A 22586-nucleotide genomic window follows, 5' to 3' on the forward strand; every position below is an offset into this window, starting at 1 on the left:
TTATGAATTAGATGGCAAAGATATTTTCCCTTTCAGTAGATTGCCATGACCCTATTTCTGAATAAGATCAAATATACAGGTTCTCAACGTACCTTTTTGCGTGATGCAACTGAATTCACTACCATTTGTTATTTTAAATTATGAATGGCTTTTCACTACAAATAGAATAAAATATAAGCTGCTTACTCTTTTTAATTTTTTTAAATTTGTTTTAATTAGTTATACATGACAGTACAATGCATTTATGTACTTTGATATACATAGATGGGATATAATTACTCATATTTCTGAGTGTACATATCACAGAATCATATTGGTCATGTAGTCACACACACACACACACACACACACACATAAAGTAATAATGTCTTGTTTTGTTCGACTATCCTTCCTATCCTCAAATCCCCTCCCTTCACCTCCTTTGACTTCCCTCTACCTAATATAAGGTAACTCTATTCTACTCTAGTGCCCCCTGCCTTATTGTGAATTAGCATCCACATATTAGAGAAAACATTCGGCCTTTGGTTTTTCGGGATTGGCTTATTCACTTAACATTATAGTCTCCAATTCCATCCATTTACTGGCAAATGCCATAATTTCATTCTTATTTTTAAAGCTGAGAAATATTCCATTGAATTATACATAATTTCAATGGAATACACACGCACACACACATGTGTGTGTATATATCATATTTTCTTTATTCATTCATCTTGTGGAAGAACACCTAGCTTGGTTCCATAGTTTAGCTAAGCAAAGTTGCTTACTCTTTTCATTAAGCCCCTATATGAATTGACCCCAACTTGTTCTAGTCTTAAGGCCTTTGCATTTCGCTTCCCTGTTTTTGGCTATTTCCCTCATTATTTAAGTCTCAAATTACAGGCAACTCTAGGAGAAGTCAGAACTGTAATTTCTATACCCCATCACCATTATCACAATTTGTGTCATTAACTGAAATATATTAATTATGAGTTTGTGTTTTGCCTAGCAAAAATGTAAACTTGATGAAAGTAGCACATGAATATGTCTTGTTTCTTGTTACATCTCCAATACACTGATATCCCAGACAGCGCTTGGCATTTTGGTCATTGAGCTTATAGTACCATTATAACCTCAAAAAGGAAGATGAAATTCAGAACACGTAAGTAGACTCTGGGAAGTAGTGGCTACCAAATGCTCATTTACATCTATAATCTTCTGAGCTTATGGGGTGATAAGAATTGATGTGTAGTATTTCTAGATGTGGTGGTAAGAAGAACAGTCAATCTTAGAAGTTAATTCTTAGAAGAACTCCAAGCAAAGAAAACTATATTTTAAGTGCTGGGAAGTTAAGAAGCAACCAGAACAAACAGGCATAAAGCAATTTATATTCTCTTTGAGGATATAGTGCAGCTTCTGTGATAAAGAAGCAGGAGCCTCGGATAGTGAAAATCTTTGAAGTGAGTGTCTATAGCCAATATCTAACTGAAAACCACATAAATATCACATGGAAAAAATTTCAGGTCATGCAGCACAGTTTCCAGAGAAATCATGTTATTTGCAAGTATATCATTGGCTATGGATTGTTTGTTTATTTGCATATATATTTAAATATACTTGCATCAAAATGCCAGGACTATTATATTGATTATCTTCTAATGATAAATTTTTAAACTATTTTTCTAGCTGCATGATCTTGAGAAAGGTCCTCTTTAGAGACAAAAACACAATTTAACTGATAGTTTGGAAGGAGTAACATAGTATATGTAAAAATACTTAGATACAGCACTGATACTTAGTGCTCAACAAAAATTAGCAGTTATTATTAGCAATCATTGAAAACAAAAGGTTTAAAATCAGATATGATATCATACATAATACTACAATTATCTGTAGTGCTAAAGATACATGAGAGTATTCCTGTTAGCTTTCTGGCTTTTGAAATGTACTAGTTTTCTTTTATAAATTATCCCAAACTTAGTAGCTAAAAAACACCATGAATTTATTGTTATAATTCTAAAGGTCAGAAGTATGAAATTTAAGGGGCTCAAATCTGAGTGTTGGCATAGTTGGTTCTTGTGGTGGCTCCAAGGGGATAACCATTACTTCAGTCTTTCATTTCCTAATGGTTGGTGGTATCTGATGTGCTACTCTGTACTTCCATCATCACATGGCCTTTTCCCTAACTTTGGCATTCTAGTCATCCTTTTATAAGGATCTCTGTGATTACATTAAGCTCACATTGCAATCTAGGATTATCTCCCCCTCTTAAAATTCTCAACTGAATCATATCTTCAGAGTCTCTTTTGCTATGTAAGATAACACATTTATCTGTACTAGGGATAAGAACATGAGCATATTTGGTGCCATTTTATTGTCTAGTACAAATGAATTCACTCTTAATTTTAACTTATTTTGAAACAAAGTTTAATCATTGATTTTTTTCCTTTATAAGAGGATTCTATTGACCCAATGGCACATACAAAAAAGGCTTAAATTCCTTTCCCTGGCAGCTACAGTTGTTATTTATCATGGAGTAGCCTCAGGTGACTACTAAGCACCTTTATAAAAGGTTTATTATTTTTTTCCTGTGTTCCAAAGTCTCACAACTTTTTCTCTAATATTAATTATTCTGATTAGTGATTACACTTGTGGTTTAAGGGAAACTAGCCATGGCACAGATCATTTGGAGACATATTTGCTTTTGACAACTGGATAAAGATGATGCTGGCATCTATTGGTGTTTTGGTCAGCTTTTTTTTGCTGCTGACTAAAAGACCTAACCAGAACAATTGTAGGGGAGAAAAAGTTTATTTGGGGGCTCATGGTTTCAGAGGTCTAAGTCCATAGACAGCCGGCTCCATTCCTCAGAGCTCCAGGTGAGGCAGAACACCATGGTGGAAGAGTGTGGAAGAGGGAAGCAGCTCACATAATGATCAGATAGCAGATAGATTCCACTTGCCAGATACCAAATATATACCCCAAAGGCACATCCCCCAAAACCCACCTCCTCTAGCCACACCTGATCTATCTTCAGTTAACACTCAGTTAATCCCATGAGGGAAATCATTCACTGATTGGTTTAAGGAGCTCACAGGCCATTTCTTCTCTAAACATTCTTCCATTGTCTCACACATGAGCTCTTGGGGGTGTACTTCACATGCAAACCATAAAAAGTGGCTAAAGACACTGAATGTTCCTAAACTTTCTATAATGCACAGGATAGGACACCACAACAAAGAAATATCTACCCAAGAATGTTACTTTCACTGTGGTTGAGAATCCCTGCCATAGGGAACTTTAAGAAATACTATTGGTGGGTGGGAAAAATAATAACTTCTAGGCCACTGTGCCCTGTACAAAATGTGGTGCAGGGACCAACAGCTTTGACATCACTTGTGTTTGTCACATTCATTGAAAGCTCCCGAAGTGTTTCAACTTGAACCCAAGGCTGAGAAGCACTACCTTAGATTTTCTCCCACCATTCTATTCTCCTGAAAAGTTGGTATGGCTAAGAATATGTAGAGTTTAATCAGAACAATGAAAACAATTTGTCACATATATTGCACCTCTAATTAATATAAAGACACTTTTTCTTGAGAGTTGCAGTCAGTTTCCTCAATGTATTGAATTTTTAGCACACAGAAATATGATAAGGGTCAGGCTTATCCAACTATCCATTAAATATATTGGCAGAAAGAACTCACTAAGGAGGGTAAACCCACTCAGCTAGGATCATGTTTGCAGCCCGCAAAGAGCAAAGATGGAATATATTTGCTTTTCCTCCCTAGCTTTGTCACATGCCTCATCCAATCTGCTGATTTCAGAACCCAAAAAGTTTCTTTGGTGTGAACTTTTGCAGCTGAATTACAGTGGAGGGCATGATGAATACCAAAGGCATAAGAAAGTTGAATTAGAAAAGTGGCAGTTGGAAACTCTAGTGTTTTTATTTATGCTCTCTATTCTTGTGTGCTGTGCATTTTCCATTTTGGCTAGTCAGTTTCATCCATTTACTGGATTTTCTTCTGTCAACAAATAACTATGAGTTATATTGAATTTCACAGAATTTCCTGACAGCATATGAAATATTTCCATTTTTTTCCAATAATTCTCAATAATTTAAGTGTGGAATTATTACATATAGTTAATTTAGTTAAGACTATAGGTATGAACATAGCACTATAAATGCTCTGTGGCTTAAAACACTAAAAGTAATAGAGACCCACCCAACTCAGCACTAATGTTTAATATGTGTAACAATAATTATATATTATTATAGCTGATTTTCACATTAATCCTCTGAGGTGGAAACTATTCCTTTATCCATTTTATAGATGAAGGAAATGAGACATGGTGAGGCTAAACTTCGGCAATATGTTTAAGTTTGTAAAGATAATAAGAAATTGAGCTGGGCTTCATTGTATATTACTTCTGGTCAGTTTTTGTGGACAAGCATCAGCCAGTGCCAGTGATTTTCTGAGCTATAGTTTATTACATTAACCAGCTTTATACTTTGTAGAGGATGAGTCCATAAAATTTAAAGGACTTTGATATTAAGCCTTACTCTAGCAAGATGCATCCCAACTAGCATTCCCCTAAGATAAGGAACTCCTCTGCTTTTCCAAAACAAAAAGAAAGGTCTAGTGTCTTAAAATACATTTAGTTGCTTTTGTTGATGATAATGTTAGGAAATTGACTTTTTCTCTTTATCTTTGCAATTTCACTGATTTCTTATTTAGCTGCCTTGAAGATGTCTTTATATTGTTCACATGGTTTCTGATTAAAACTCCATGATACCAAGCACTGACTAGAATACAAAATCTAACCAAAGGTAATTTATTATAATTTCTTTAAAAATTTATTGAATATTGACAAATCATAATTTCATATATTTATGAGGTAAATATATGCAACATGCTATGACTGAACCAATACAATTAACATATTCATCACCTCAAATGCTTATCTTATTTAAACTTTTAATAATACTTTCCTCATCCTAAAGCATTTATTGACCCACTTGCTTATAGTAATTGATTGTAGTGGCAAAGCATAGTTTTTGAAATATATGAACATGTCATATATTTTATTTACATAAGTCATTAATGAGGGGATTGGAAGACATGTTAGAGGTGACTCAGAGGAGTTGTCAGATAACCACAAATGCACAGTAAAGGAACATTGAAGGGACTTGACCACAGTAGGTCTATCCATAGGGCAATTATCAATTGCATTCCACCGGACACAAATAATTTGCATATCTACAGATAAGAATTATTTGTATCACTTTTAGCTTCTTGGATGAATGTTTATCCCTACAGAGTTGTAAGGTATCCTGTTCAAAGACAAAGATGTGCATTTAGGATCAGATTATCTCCAGAGACCCTAATTTTCTACTGAAAAGAATGTCTTCTAATCCCTATTGCTTATTCTAGGATCTCAAGTATTTCCTTAAAGTAGTACTGTGTGGATTCACTTACTAGCATGTTTCTTCTATAGTGTACATTTCATTCTTTCAATTCTCCAATAAATACTTACTTAAGCCCTATTATCTGCTTGGAGCAGTCTAAAGGGTGTTGTAGAGTCACACCATTTGAGCAATCATACCCATACGTAGGGGTGATAATGTCCATCTCATTCCACCATCCCCCCTACCCACACCCCACCCTTCTCAGTCCAAATGTCCTCCATTCTTCCCTTGCCTCCCCCATTATGGATCAGCATCCATTTATCAGAGAAAACATTTGGCCTTTGTTTTTTTTTTTTTTTTTTTAAATTGGCTTACTTTGCTTAGCATGATATTCTCCAACTCTGTGCATTTACCAGTAAATGCTGGAATTCTATTATTCTTTAAGGTTGAGTAATATTCCATTGTGTATATATACCACAGTTTTTTTATCCATTCATCTATTGAAGGGCATCTGGGTTGGTTCCACAGTTTAGTGATTGTGATTTGATCTGTAAACATTGATGTGGCTGTGTCACTTTAGTATGCTGATTTTAAGTCCTTTGGGTATAGACCTAGGAATGGGATAGCTGGGTCAAATGGTGGTTCCATTCCAAGTTTTCTAAGGAATCTCCTTATTGCTTTCCAAAGTGGTTGCATCATTTGGTAATCCTACCAGCAATGAATCAGTGTACCTTTCCCCCTACATCCTCACCAACATTTATTGTTGCTTGTATTCTTGTTAATTGCTATTCTGACTGGAATGAGATGAAGACTTTGTTTTGATTTGCATTTCTGTAATTGGTAGAGATGTTGAACCTTTTTTCATAAATTTGTTGATTGATTGGATATCTTCTTCTGTGAAGTGTCTGCTCATTTCCTATCCCATTTATTGATTGGGTTTTTTTTTTTTTGGTGTTAAGTTTCTTGAGTTCTTTATATATCTTGGGGATTAGTGTTCTATCTGATGTCTGGTGGTAAAAGTTTGCTGCCATTCTGTAGGCTCTTTCATCACTTCATTGATTGTTTCTTTTGCTGAGTAGCTTTTTAGTTTAAATCCACCCCATTTATTGATTCTTGATTTTATTTCTTGTGCTTTAGGGGTCTTGTTAAGGAAGTCGGGTCCTAAGCCAACATGATGAAGATTTGGGCCTACTTTTTCTTCTATTAGGTGCAGAGTCTCTGGTCTAATTCCTAGGTCCTTGATCCACTTTAAGTTGAGTTTTGTGCAGGATGACAGAGGTTTAATTTCATTTTGCTACATATGGATTTCCAGTTTTCCCAACACCATGTGTTGAAGAGACTATCTTTTCTCCAATGTATGTTTTTGACAACTTTGTCTATTATGAGATAACTGTATTTGTGGGTTTTTTTTTTTCCTATGTCTTCTGTACCATAGGTCTACATGTCTATTTTGGTGCCAATACCATGCCACTTGTTACTATAGCTCTGTAGTATAGTTTAAGGTCTGGTATTGTGATGCCTCCTGCTTTACTCTTCTTGCTAAAGATTCCTTTGGGTCTTCTGGGTCTTATTCTTCCAAATGAAGTTCATGTTTGCTTTTTCTATTTCTATGAGGAATGTCATTAGGAAATTGATTTGAATTGCAGTTATTACAATATTAATTCTGTCTATCCCAGAACAAGGGAGATCTTTCCATCTTCTAAGGTCGTCTTTAATTTCTTAATTTAGTGCTCTATAATTTTCATTGTAGAGGTTTTTCACCTCTTTTGTTAGGTTGATTCCCAAGTATTCTGTATTTTTTGAAGCTGTAGTCCCCCCATATATGTGTGTGTTTGTGTGTGTGTATTTGGAGATGGATACCATATCTTTATTTTATTTATTTATTTTTATGTGGTGCTGAGGATTGAATCCAGTGCCCCACACATGCCAGGCAAGCGCTCTGCCACTGAGACACAACTCTAGCCCCTGAGGCTATAGTTTTCCTAATTTCTCTTTCAGAAAATTCATCATTGATGTAATTTAACTTATGGGTGTTGAGTTTATGTCCTTCTGCTTTGCTGAATTCATTTATTAGTTCTAGAAGTTTTCTGGTGGAATTTTTTGGATCCTCTAATTATAGAATCATGTCATCATTAAGTGATGATATTTTGAGTTTTTCTCTTCTATCTGTATCCCTTTAATTTCTTTCATCTATCTAATTGCTCTGGCTAGAGTTTCCAGGACTATGTTGAATAGAAGTGGTAAAAGAGGGCATCCCTGTCTTGTTCCAGACTTTTGGGAGAATGCTTTCAATTTTTCTCCATTTAGGATGGTGTTGGCCTTGAGCTTAGTATAGATAGCTTTGTTGAGATATGTTCCAGTTATCCCTAGTTTTTCTAGTGTTTTGAACATGAATGTGTGCTGTATTTTTGTCATGTGATTTTTCTGTATCTATTGAGAAGATCATATGATTCTGATCTTTAAATCTCTTGATGTGATGAATTACATTTATTGACTTCCGTATGTTGAACCAACCTTGCATCCCTGGGATGAACCCCATTTAAATGTGGTGCACTATCTTTTTGATATGTTTTTGTATTCGATTTGCCAGAATTTTATTGAGAATTTTTGCATCTGTGTTCATTAGAGATATTGGTCTGAAATTTGCTTTCCTAGATTAGTTATTGTCTCGTTTTGGTATCAGGGTGATACATACAATGAATTTGGAAGGGTTCCCTGTTTTTCTATTTCATGGAATAATTTGAGATGTATTGGTATTAGTTCTTCTTTGAAGGTCATGTAGAACTCGGCTTTTCTTTGTTGGTAGGATTTTGATGGCATATTTTATTACTTCATTGCTTGAAATTGATCTGTTTAACTTGTGTATATCCTCCTGATTTAGTTTGGATAGATCATATGACTCTAGAAATTTGTCAATGTCTTCAAAATTTTCTATTTTATTAGAAGATAAAATTTCAAAAGTTTCTAATTATCTTCCATATTTCAATAGTGTCTGTTATGAAATTTCCTTTTAAATTCTGAATTTTAGTAATTTGAGTTTTCTCTCTCCTCTTCATTAGTGTGGGTATGGGCTTATCAATTTTATTTATTTATTAAAATAATCAACTTTTCATTATGTTACTTTTTTCAATGGTTTCTTTTGTTTTAATTTCATTGATTTAAACTATTGTTTTCTACTTCTTTTGGTGTTGATTCATTCTTCTTTTTCTATGGCTTTAAAATGTAATGTTAGGTCATTTATTATTTATTTATTTCTTCTTTTAAGGAATAAACTCCACGCAATGAAATTTCCTCTTACTATTGCCTTCATAGTGTCCGAGGGACGTATTTTTTGATGTATTAATGTAGTAATAAAAATAATGTATTAATTTATTAATACATTGATGTATTAATTTTCCTCTCAATACAGATTTCATAGTGTTCCAGATATTTTGATATGTTGTAGCTTTGTTTTCATGTGTTTCTAACAATTTCTTGATTTTTTTCTCTATTGTTTGATCCATTCTTCATTAAAAAAATACTCTTTAATCTCCATGTGTTTATGTGGTTTTTTAAACTTTATTTTATGTATTTATTTTTATGTGTGCAGAGGATCGAACCCAGGGCCTTGCATGTGCTAGGCAAGCGCTCGACTGCTGAGCCACAAGCCCAGCCCTATTTATGTTTTCTATGTTTTATTGCTGATTTCTAGTTCTACTTTATTATGGTCTGATAGAATGCATGGGCTTATATTAATTTGATCCAGCATATTATCTGTTTCAGAAAATATTCCATGAGATGCTGAGAAGATGTAAAATTCAGCTCTTTTGGGGTAAAATATTCTTTTTTTTTTATACATGCTTGAGTGTATTTCTTTTCTATTCCATTGATCTAACTCTTGGTAAAGTATTATTATTTTAAAATTAGTATCATTTAAAATTAATATTATTTAGATGGGATGTATCTTTATTGATTTTATGCTTTTCATGATCTATCTGTTGGTGATGCAGGTGTATTGAAGTCACCAAGTATTATTGTATTGGGGTCTTTCTAGGATTTAATGTAAATAAGTATTTGGGTACACTGACATTTGGGGCATATATAATTACTATCATTATATCTTCTTTTTGGATTGTTCCCTTTACCAGGATGCAATGGTCTTCTTTGTCCTTTTTTAATTTTCTTTTTGATTAGGGATTCAGCGATTTATTCCTGGGGCACTTAACCACTGAGCAACATATCCAAACCTTTTCTTTAAAAAAAAAAAAAAAAAAAATATATATATATATATATATATAAAATTTTGAGACAGCATCTCAGTAAGTCCTTAGGCCTCTCTAAGCTACTGAGGTTGGCTTTCAACTTGCAATCCTCCTAACTTAGCCTCCCAAAACACTGGGATTTTAGGCATGCACCACTATGCCCAAATATTTGTTTCTTTTGATTATTTTTTGCTTAAAATCAACATTCTCAGAAAAGAGAACAGCTACCCCAGCTTTTTTACAGACTCTATTTACATTCAATATTTTTTTTCATCCTTTGAATTGTGCCTTTGTCTATAAGATTGGTCTCTTGCAGACAGTATATAGTTGTATCTTGTGTTTTGATCCATTTTTATAATCTTTCAATTGTGGGGAGCATTTGTATTCTGTATTATGAAGAATATGCATTTTTGGTTTACTGGCAATTTGAATTTTTCATATTTAGTTCTGTTTTGATTTTCATTTAGATGATTAATCTTCTATTGGTCTTCATCTAGGAGTTTTGTTTTTGTTTATTGTTTTCTCTTCCTCTTTGCGCAGTTTGAGTATTCTTTGTAGTGCTGGCTTAGTTGTCCTGAATTCTTTTAGTTTATTCTTGTCATGGAAAGTGTTTATTTTAGCCATGTTGGTTGACAATTGGTTTTCTTTTAGAGCTTGGAATATCTCATTCCAGGCCCTTATTGCTTTTCATATCTGAGTTGAAATTTCAGAAATGAGGCTTATTGGTTTGCATCTAAATGGTACCTAGTGTTTCTCTCTTGCAGCTTTTAATATTCTTTCTATATTTTGTATGTTAGACATTTTGATTATGATATGTCTTAGAAAACTTCTTTTCTGATCAAGTCTATTTGGGGTTTTTATATGTCCTGTGTTTGGCTATCTCCTTTCTGATATGTGGAAAGTTTTCTGTGACTATCTTATTAAACATTTTCTTAATATCTTAACTTGAATCTCCATGTTCTCTTCTATCCCTTTGATTCTCAGGTTTGGTCTTGTTTCCATCATGATGATGTTCTTCTCATGTTCCTGTATGTTCTGATTATGCTCTATTATTTTCCCCCTTTATGGTATTCTGTAGTCTCAAATTCATATATCCTCTCTTTAAGGCCTGAGATTAGGTGTCCAGGAACAGAAATTTTATTTTCTATGCAATCTAATCTGTTGGTAATGCTCTCAAGTAAATTTTTAATTTGATTGATTATGTCTTTGATTTTCAGGAGATCTGACTGGAATCTTTCCAATATTTCTATCTTTATTGAAGTGGTCTTTCATCTTCTGTATTTTTCTTTCTTAATTCACTCTGTGGCTCTTCCTTTAGTATACTGAACATTTTAATAATCAGTTTTATAACTGTCTTTAGAGTTTCTTCCTCTTCTATATCTGTGGATATTTGCTGGAGGATTGTGAATTTTGTGGGGAAATTTGGTTGCATATTTTCTCATATTTTCTGAGGTCCTGGACTTGCATATCAATTACGGTGGATTCCCCTTTATCTCTGTTCTTATGTGTATAGTTCTTTTCTATTGTAGGATTTCTCTCTATTTTTCATATATGAATAGATGTCAAGGGGTAGTCCTTTGGTTGTTCCTCCTTGAGGTCTGGTTTTTGTTTCCCTAAATCTATGAGTTGAAGTAATGCTAAGAACATGTATGAAGTGAGGTTCAGCATTGATTAGATGAATTTTGAATGTTTCTCAGCAGCAGGATCTCTACTCTGTGATCTTGAGTTGTCTCAATCACTTTCCAACCCCTCTAAGGTAGGCAGGAGTAGCGTTACTGTCAGCTGCCAATGTATAGTTTTGAGATAAATATCCAGTGTCTACTTTAGTATCTACAAAACTAATTGCCACCTATATAAAAATGGTTGGGTCCACATTTAACATCAATACCAGCAATGCAAAACTGTGGATTAGATTAGGCATCAAACATCAGATGTCTACTATGTTGTTCACTGTATTATTAATCACAACAATATGAATGGAGTATGAAATACATAAACTATATCAGTCAATTATTTAGTTGGATTAGAGTTTCTTAAACAAAATAATATAGGATGTTAATGTGAGAGAAAGTTTGAAATATTTTTTAAAAGTGATGAAAGGAGGGGCAGGTGGTAGCTACCAGATGTCAGCTGTAAAAATGAAGGAATAAAAGATTTACATAAAGTAGTAGAATAAAGAGAAAACATTAGAACAGGAAAATGTAGCTGTTAGTGGGGGAAGAGAGTGATGAATAGGAAAACCAGCCACTGTAAGATCAAAACAGCTCAAGGCCATGTATAATTCAACCCTACCTAAGACAAATCAAGGCTAAATCATAAATAGGTACAGAAGGAGGCAATTAATACGAAAGTACAATTATATTAACATACATATATTTTTTCAAACCAATTCACACAATGAGTATACACACACACACACATCCACCCATATCATACCTTCATACAAAATCATACATAATGGAAAAAAGTAAAAAGAACTACAATATGATGAAATGATGTTTGAAAGAAATTTAAAAAGTTAAAATTTAAAAATATAGATTAAAATGTTAGTATAAAGAAATGAAAAAAGAAAGGAAAGACAATTAAAAAAAATAAAAACATTGCTGTGAAATAAAGTGATTATTTCTGCTGAGTTGGTCAAAACTATTGGACAGGATGGATTTTCATTCTTGGTATTTGATTTTGATTTTGTAACACTTGTGTCAAGGACTGAGGGTTGTTAAGCGCAACACCTTTTTGTTCCTCTCTTACCTGCCAGCCTTTGTGGCTAGGAGAAAAAAGCTGGTTGTAGTAGATCTCAGCTTTCAGTCTCCCAGTATGCAGTGGGCTAGCACAATTTGGGTGTTGTCAAATTTTTTGTTTCTGTGGCAAGGATCTTGTGGAGTTTTAAATCAGAGATTCCAGTAGTTGGAGTTTAGTTTTGAGTGAACTTTGAAACTCTGTGGGTGGGTGTTTGAGTATTGCTGCACATTTTTTATTGGAGGAAGAATTCTGGTATCTGGTAAAATATACTTTAAGGGCATTGAGACAAAACCTCCACTGGTTTCACTTTCACCATTTGAACATAAAATTCTGGGTATCTGCCCTGGATTTCAGACATTACTGTGTGGATGCCATAGCTCTAACAACAGTGGGAACTTTCTCCCTTGGAATCTAGAGACCAAATGGTCTAAGCAAACTTTTGTTTGTGCTTATTTCAGTTTGTCTGGTTCAGGTACTTTCTGGGAATTGTTTGGGCAGCTGCAGCAGTTCCTAAACTCCTCTCTTCTTATGGCGGCGGTGGTGGTGAGACTTTTGCAGGTGGTGGATGTTCAGCAGCAAGCCAGTGCTTCCCCTGGCCATAGCACCACATTGGGCAGTTGCTTTATCTAGTAGCACATGTGCTAATTTTTTTCCTATGGGGATACAGCAGACAGCCTGAAAGCTCTCCTCTCAAGTAGCTTGAGAGAGAGCTCCAGGATCAGTGTGCACTTTCCCCAGCCACAGGAACTTGGCTGATGGTTACCTTCTCTGGTAGGGTGAATGTGTGTTTTCCCCAGGGTTGGAGAGCTCTGCTATGGCTGGTTTCCTGGGAGCCCAGCAGCCATTTTTTTGAGCCCCAAACACTTCCCCTTCTGTGTGTGATTTTTGGAATTGCTTTCACTAATTCTCTTCCCCTACCAATTCCGTGTCTATTAAACTCAGTTTTCTTCTCTGATCCAGAGGTTACCCTAAGTCAATTCTTTATTCTCATAATTTCTTTATCCTCCTGGCCACACAGTCTCCATTGTTTTTCTGCTCTGCCCTTCCCCTTCTCTCCAGCCACTAGCAGCCTCTCGGGTACCGGAGTTAGCATTTCTGTAACACATTATTTCTTATGTTCACGTGTCTGACTTCTGTGACTATAAATTTTTTTTTTTAAAGTTCAGAATTAAGTTTGAGTGAGTTCCCTCAGTTACCCACCTGAGATGCCATCTTCCCATTTTGTAGGTCTGGTGTCAAGGAACTCTTGACATGTGCAGTTTTCCTCTAATCCACCATCTTTCTTTGAGGCCTGTATGGTATTTTGATGTCTTGAGGACAAGTCCTACCTAATTTCTCTTTTATTCCTGAAAATACTTAAAATTTTTTTGTTCAAATTTTAGTCCTAATTCATCAGGAAACACAAAAAGGAGGGAAATGGGGGTATGAGGGAATGAAATTGTGTGTTATGCATGTCTTAATATATTATAATGTATCTCATTATTTTGTAAAACTGTAACACCAATAAAGAAGTTCCATTTGGATTGTGTAATATCAACTTGAAAAAACATTGACATGTTTGCCAAAATGGAAAAGTAGTCAAAATTTTATCTTATAGTATATTTTCTGAGTATTAATGTAATGAAGTATTATAATTTTTTGTAAGTAAACCTACAAATAATGAAAAAAATGGATTATTCTTATTCCAATTTTTGCTTTTATAGTCATTATTATTGTCTATTTTTCATTGCCTAGCAATTTGAAATCAAAGCTAAATCATAGTGGTAATATTAACTATTCTTACAAGCATAATTATAGCTTTTAAAACTTATTAAGCTCCTTATTTTAGTTCTTATAGTTTAGTTTGTCAGTTTTTAAAGGTTTTCTATATTTTTGCAGTCATAGCCATAATTTTCTGTTCCTTAGAAGAAACTTGGCTCCTTGAAAGTTTGAAAGTACTCTTATATCTGTTATTTTCTGCATTCCACATTTTTTGAATTTATACTTTAATATCATTTTGCATTTTAATTGTTCTTTGGTGTGTTAATAGTTTTATTTTGTTCATTAATTTTTGATAATTTGTGTTCCAAAAAAATTATTCATTCTGTATTCACTTACAAATTTAAAAAATTCAAAAAAATCTCAAATATTTTATGCCAGTTGTATATTCTATAGCCTCTTTCTTCTAAATTTGTTTATATCAGTCATGTTAATTTCTTAATTAGATGGATGTTGGTGAATACTGTTTAATACAGAGTTGGTCATAGTTTCATAAACATGATTGGATTCCAATCTGCCTCAGGATAGGGTTGGGACTTCTTGAGAGCTGAGCAAGCCCTCTTCTTACTGGCTTACTCTTAACCTCATTGGGTTCTACCCAGAAAGTCTATCAGTTTTCTCATGGTATCTGTGGTCACTGCTCAGCCATGTTGGTTTGCAGGGCATTCCATGGCATTTTAGAGCAGGTTCATTCATAACACACTCCACATTGTTTAGTTCTCAGGAAAATATTTAAATAAAGGAGTATATATGTTTTGGACAAGGTCATTAGTGTTTTGAGTATTTATATTTTTTATCGTTTTGTAGGGGAACCATATACCTGGAGATTTTATTGACACATCAACCTTTTATTCAGATGATGAATTAGGTTGTGGAAAACAGTATTGAAATTTGGTTAGAAAATCTGTACATTTAGCATTCCTTCCTCAGCCAGGCTTTGTAGGCACGATGGTCTTTTGGTTAGAATTATTTTAAAAATAAAACACAGAACTGTGTCTAAGATAATATGTTAAAAATTATTTAGTGATATAAAACTTAAATTAGATGATCAAAACACTTGCCCCATCCCAAGTAGTTCTGTATTGAATTGATTGTCAAGTACATAGCTATATTTTCACTAATGTTTTCTCAAAGACACCATGTACTCTTTTTGCTTTTCTTTCCTATAATTTTTTATCAACCAATTTTAATACCCTTTCAATTGTAGTCATTAATGAACCCATTCTTCTTTTTCCAAAGCCCAATGCTGCCTTGTAAATGTTGCCATGACCCCTCTCAGCATCAATGAGGACTTTCCATAGACTCTCGAGAATTCACCTCTAGTAACATATATCCCTTCTCTAAAATTGTTGATTTCTATGACTCTTTTCCATGTGATCCTTGGCCACAGTGTCCACTTCCAAATCATTTTGTATCTCAGTACTTAGGAAAACATATAAACCATATAGGCAATCAATGCTATATATATATATATATATATATATATATATATATACACATATATATATAAAATAATCTTCATAGATTATGTTTAATTTTCCTCAGGATAATAATCAAAGATTCATGATATAACAGACAAGTTTCTCTGTGACTAACTATTATGATTTTTTTTGTAACTTTTAGTTTCAGCATCTGGAAGAGCCTCTGTTTATTCTCTCCATAGGGAATCTATCTCTAAATTTTATCATGCATTGCTTTATGTAAATTGAACACTTGGAAAACAACTTTATCTGTATCATGCACAAATGGATACTTAATTTTTTATTAAATTAAAAAGGTTACTTTAATCCTGAATATAGTAATGTCAAAGCTTTATGGATTCAATCAAATAAAGTGGATCATTTTTTAACATAGTTAATTATTATCAGTCTGGATGGGAATGAGACAAAGGGGAAAAAAGTAGCATTTAAAATTGTCTAAAATTGACTGTCATTATTAAATACTGTAATAGTCACTATAAAGGCAATTATTTTTTTTTAATTCTTGTAAAACTTTGAAGTAAAAGTTTGACACCTCAATATATTGGGAAAACAGCTTTCTCAATCCAGTTCTATCTCATTCCAAAACCCACTTTCTCTGCTTTATAAATACAATAATACAAATGAATGCACCTTCTCTCCATTTCATTTCCAGACTTACCTTTGTATTCATTCACTGGTACTTCTCTGCCTATAAGAGGGTGTGTCCCAACTTCCCCATGCAAATATTTCTTTATTTCTAATTTTACCTACCTTTTCTGCTGTTTATCCTGTTTTTTAATTGTGGATGGACACAGTACATTTATTTATTTGTTTTTTTATGTGTTGCTGAGGATTGAACCCAGTGCCTCACACATCCTAGCTGAGCTTTCAACTTCTGAGCCACCGCCCTAGCTATTCATCCTTTGCTTCATTGTACAAGAATGTCTTGGCCTTTTCCACCTTCTGTTATAATTACCCTTCAATTCTCTACCCTCAGTGGTGGGTTTATTTATAAGCCTATTCTACTAAGCCCTTGGATAATATTTTTAATTAAATACAAAATAATTCTAATGGTAGGGTCCACAGACAATTTAAATTCAATATAATATTGCATATCTCTCCATACTCATTTCCCAAAATGTCTTCTGTATCTGTACATATTAGCAAATAGTATCATAATAGATCTTATATCTCAAACCATGTGCTTTAGAATTTTCCTTTTATTGTTACTTTAATATCATTTTGTTCTATTTTTTTGTGTACTATTTTGTTCTCCCACTATTTAATCTTTTTTTCTTAAGGCTAACTTTCTCTTCTTTCTTTTCCACTGCCTGATAGTTAATTTCTTCTACCTTTACCCTATGATTCATGAAACAATTCTCATTATTCTCTTATGAACATTCATTGGCTCTTTAATGTCATTACTGTAAGAATCTTAGGATTGTATGAAAGGGGGGCAGGAAGAATCTGACTTAAGTTATCTATATTTGGAGGAAACTGTTTCATATATATATATATATATANCCTAAAATTCTCATGACCTTTCAAAGGATGATTGTTGTCCGTTATCAGGTTTATCCACAATGTACTGAGATAGAAGAACAGCCTTCTACTTTGTCCTTGATATGCTGAGGGGTAGTAGAACAGCCTCCAAGGCATGAACTACCTGTTATGTTCTAGCCATCTGAAATTTAGTTTGTTTGACATTTAACATACTCATGCCTCTTGTCAGAAACATAAGCATGAAAATGAAAAGTCCCAATTACATAAAAAAGGGTTTCATGGTTTCCGTTTCCCACCAACCAGCGTGGCTTTGCCAGCATTCATCCTCACTGTGACCCTGTCAAGACAGTGGGAGAGCGGCTTTGCCAACACTTTTTCTCACTGTGACCCTGTCAAGACTGTGAGTGGGGGATCGCCTTCACCAGTTCATGGCCTATTATTTCATCTTCAAAGTACCTCTGACTTGTACCTCTAACTTTGGCTTCTATCCTTATATTTTCTTTCTCTGTGATACATCTGCTGCCCTTCTCTAGGAAAGTTGTAACCATTTTAGGCAAACCTAAATTATCGTCTTCCACCTCAAAATCCTTAACTAATCACATATATATAGTCCCTTTGGTATGTAAGGTAACATGGTAACAGGTTCTAGGGATTTGGATGTGGACATGTTTGGTGGTAGTGGAGCATTATTCTCCCTACCACACTGAATGTTTCACTCATTCTTTGTCATGGACCCAGAATTCTCTTTCCCTTAGCAACTGTCTAATTCATGGTTGCGATGAAATACTTCTTTTGAAATCCCTTTCCAATGACTCCCCAGTCATCCATCCTGCTGCAGAATTAATAGATTGCTCCCTCTAATCCCTCAGCACATTATACTTACCATATGGCAACAGGACCAGTGTAATCAAGTAGGTAAGCATTTGTCTCCTTTATTGGTCTGTGAGCCTTCTTTATTACACTGTATTGCATTGTCTTTGTGTTATCACTTCACAATATAGCATGGCATCTTGTAACTAGTATATGCTCAATAAGTTTATCAAATGATGAGTTTTAATACAATAATCGAGCTGCATATGATAGAAGCCATATTCATGTTCATTCATATATTCATCAGTTTTTTTCAGACAGCATTCATTAATTACTGGAAATAAAAAAATTGAATAAAATGCACATGTACCCTGCAGGGTCATCAAGTCTAGCAAAATAGAAAAATATATATAAATAAGCATATAAGGTAATAATATGGGAAAAGATGGAAAACTACAACTGGTATATATAGAAAGTTTCACAGGGAGTGGATGTGAGTTGATTATGTAATAGTATTAGTACTGCTACTAATAATAACAGTAATCAACTACAACAACAACAGCAACTTTGATTTATTAACTTCTTTCTATGTGCCAGTCTGTTCTAGGCCCTATGCTACATATACTGTTACAAAACTTTGCAAATAAAGAAACTAATCACAGAGAGAATAAATTATTTGTCCCTAAGCACACTACTGATAGGTGGCAAAGCTGGGAGAAGAAAGGAGACAAACATAACTGCTCATAAACACTATGATGTCATTATTCTGCATATGATTTAATAGGGGTTTATGTGAAGCCAAGTGATGAGTGCTATTGTTAATAAGAATCAGGTAAGTAATTTTAGGTCCACCCTTCCAGAAATTGAAGCCTTTTAAAATTATTTTACTGATAGTATGGACTGTCAGTTACATGAGAACCTCAGTAAATGATTATCCAGTAGCTCCCTTTATAGTTTCGTTTTCTGTAGTTTCAATTTTCCTGTTAACCATGCTCTAAAAATATTCCACAAATAATTCATGAGATATAAACTGTGTATTATTTTGGGTAGTGAGACAAAATCTTGCACTGTCATGAACAGTCCCACTTGGAATGAGTGTATCCTCCTTTCTAGTGTATCCACCCTGTATATGAGATACTCCTATTACTAATTCTGTAGCCATCTCTGTTATCAAATCAACTGTGGTAGTTATCACAGTGCTTATGTAGTATCCTAGCTGTATCACAATGCTCATATAATTTACCTCACTTCATCTTAACACATAGGCATTGTATTATCTCACTTTATCATGAGAAGAGTAAGTGAAGTACAATAAAATATTGAGAGATAGATAACTCATGCAACTTTTATTGCAGGTCTGTAAAATTTTCACAATTATAATAAAATTTAAAATAATTCTTATTGTTAATCTCTGCTGTATCTAATTTATAAATTAAAGTTTATAATATGTGTGAATATGTGGTGAAAGACACAATATCCACAGGGGTTGGTACTACCTGTGATTTCGGGCAAAACCAAAGGTCTTGGGAAATATCCCCTATTGATCAGGTGGGGCAATTGTATACAGTTGTCATTGTTTTTTCTGGGTAAGAATTTTCATTTTTTTGCCATCAGTACATCAAAACTTAAATATCTATGACTAGACATATTTAATCCATCTTTCGATTTAAGACACAATAAATTTCTTCAAATACTTTTGTAGAGATTATTACTGATTGACCAAGATATCAAGTCTGTGAAATGCGATGTAATTCTTTTTGTTTTCCCTAATACACAGAGTTTCAAGAGATTCAATTAAGGATCTTGATGTTACCAAATTGATGCTTTCTAAACCAATTTAATTTTAAGAAATAGAATTGCAAACTAGACTGTGTGCCTTATAGAAATGAAATGAGTAAGGAAATAGTATTTTGAACAAGGCTAAAGTAATAAGATAGTTAAGCTGGAAGGGCTTGCAGTATATAGTTGGATCCTGGAGCTTCTTGGGCAGCACTGATTGAACTCACACTGAGAAAGGAACTGATTCTCACTGCTAACTTGAAGGCTGAAGATATCAACTTGTAGATTTCCTGCAGCTCTAGTTAGTGAGGTAGCTGGGAAATGTGATTTGGGTTTGAGGAATGCATGACTCAGGCTTACACTTTATGGTGGCAGTTTCTCAGATGTGTCTGATGAATCAGCTCTTCAAACCAGATTTCATTTATGTCTTTATGTGAATCCAAGGTCCTTGGTTAGAAAGCTGACAGAGGCTATCATCATTTTAAAGGTGTGCTGTGATTAAAATACCTTATTTTCAATGTTATTTTATAAATTCTCTGATCTTTCCCACTAAAATAATGACAATGACACTTTGCTGCCAGTGAATGGATTTTGATTTTGTTTTGTGAATTAATATATATTTTAACAGATCTTTATTAATGTGAATGAATTAGCCATTGAAAATATTCAGAGGTAACTGAGTCTCTGGGAGAGCAAAAATTGTGTCAAATTACCATTTCTGCTTCCTCATTTTTAATAAAGTTAAAGCAATGGAATGCTGGATGTGATCGGTCCTCATATGTCTTGCAAAGAAACTTGTGCTGTCATGGGTTGACAATATATGTGAACTATGTTCTGACTTGCTGCTTTTTGAAATTCAGTCTTTCAACTCTATTTCAGCCATATACAAAAAGAAAAGAAATACAGAGGAAGGTGATTGCTGAAGCCTGGGAAGTTGAGGAAAATGGGGGAATGTTGGTAAAAGGGACAAACTTGCAGATATGAGATGAATACATTCTGTGAATCTAATATACAGCATGGGGTACTGCATTATATACTTAATACTACTGCATTATATACTTGAAATTTTCTAAAAGTAGATTTTAAGTGTTGTGACCAAACAAATAAATAGTACCTGTGTCCAAATATGTATACATTAACTAACTTGATTGTGGGAATTATTTCATAATTTATATTCATATTAAAGCACCATGTTGTATAACTTAGAAATGACAATCTGTATATATTTATCTCAAAGAAGCTTAGAGAAAGGAGGGATAATTTTCTGAGGGAGATGATATATATATATATTGTTAATTTCAAATGAAATAGTTCCCCTTTTGAAGTCCCAACATAAGGGTAGCATCCTTTCTGTTATACCATTAAGAACCTTATAATAGAAAGAAATTATATATGTTTTTTGTAGCTTTCATCCACAATTTACCTTCTTGTAATAGAGAAAAAAAAAGTCTTAATGTTCTCTGGAAGTATCTTATTTGAATTTTTTAAAAGAGGCTTTCAAAATCACAATTAAATCGTTAGCAGTATACAATGTAAGATTTCATCTTGATTGGAAAGAATGACACTGAATAAAATAACATACTCTTGCAGCATGGGATATTTTTAAATATCAGTTTAAATTGTCAGTTTTGGCAATTTATATTGAAAGTGAACTGCTAGATAAATAGTTCTTTTGAAGGAATTGTTTCAACTATTTAAATACAATTAGGGCCTCTAAAAATTCTAGCTCTTAAGTGAATATAAGATTTAAAAAAAGCCTATAGAGCCATAATTTTGGCATTATTAATTTTTATTTAAACATAAGGACCATACAACACATGGGAATATATGATAAAGATCCTGTTTATGTTTTTTGTTTTGTGTGATTCATTGCCCCAATCATGCTTGATCAAATGTTTTACAAACAATCTTATAATATTGGCATATATCTTTAAAAATGCTGTTTTTCTTTTTATCTTTGCTATAGGGAACAGCCTTTAAGAGCTGGAAGATGAAAGCTCCGATTCCGCATTTGATTCTCTTATATGCTACTTTCACTCAGAGTTTGAAGGTTGTGACCAAAAGAGGCTCTGGTAAGAAGTATTCCTCCTTTTTTCCTCATTTTTACAGCTTAAAGTGATGGTGCTGCATTTACATATGTGCCTTTTCTGAGAGTATGACAATTTTGGGGAATTCAAATTGTGGAGATGTTGTAGGTATATGGATAATTAGTAGAGTATATTAATAGGATATTATAAAAGTGGGAGTGAGTTGAAACGAATGTAGCTTATGTTGTTGTTTACTTTGGATTGGAATGAATTCAATATCAAAAGCTTGCATTTTTATTTCATTATATATGAGTTTCAGCATTCTTTCATAGAGTATCATCTTAATTTTTGCATGGCAATATTGTGGATTTTTTTATGTTAACATTTAATGTTAGCATTTCATTCTCGGCTATGCTTAGGGCAGATTCTTTTTAGGTTTATACTTCAACTGATTTGCTGAATTCACTTGGAAGCATTTAAAGAAAGCACCAGTGTTATTTAAGAAAATGTCACAGGGACACACCATAATATTTTAGTAAGGAAATATAAAGATAGACTAGAATGGTAATGAAAGGGGCTGCTAAATAGATCAGTGTTGAATCTTAAGGAAAATTTCACATGTTATCAGTTATCTGAGGCAGTAGTGGACTGTTAATACTTGGAATAAGGAAAGCATATAGGATGATTGAGCTAGATGTGGTGCATGTCTGTAATTTCAGCAACTTGGGAGAATGAGGAAGGAGGATCACACATTCAAGGCCAGCCTCAGCAACTTAACAAGGCCCTAGGCAAATTGGGAGGACCCTGTCTCAAAAAGTTCTGGGGATGTGGCTCAGTCATTAAGTACCCCCTGGGTTCAACCCTTGGTATTAAAAAC

General features: G+C 33.8%; 1 protein-coding gene across 1 annotated transcript in view; it reads left to right on the forward strand.

Annotated features, from left to right (window-relative positions):
* Il1rapl1 (interleukin 1 receptor accessory protein like 1) overlaps positions 1-22586 on the forward strand; it is a 1309684-nt gene that overhangs the window by 169520 nt on the left and 1117578 nt on the right. The window contains exon 2 of the mRNA XM_015488096.2: positions 21649-21754. Within this exon, the coding sequence (XP_015343582.1) occupies positions 21673-21754 (82 nt within the window). The 5' untranslated portion in view covers positions 21649-21672. The remainder of the gene's footprint in view (positions 1-21648; positions 21755-22586) is intronic.

This window comes from Marmota marmota, unplaced genomic scaffold (assembly GCF_001458135.2).
Source record: "Marmota marmota marmota unplaced genomic scaffold, marMar, whole genome shotgun sequence".
Classification (NCBI taxonomy): domain Eukaryota; kingdom Metazoa; phylum Chordata; class Mammalia; order Rodentia; family Sciuridae; genus Marmota; species Marmota marmota.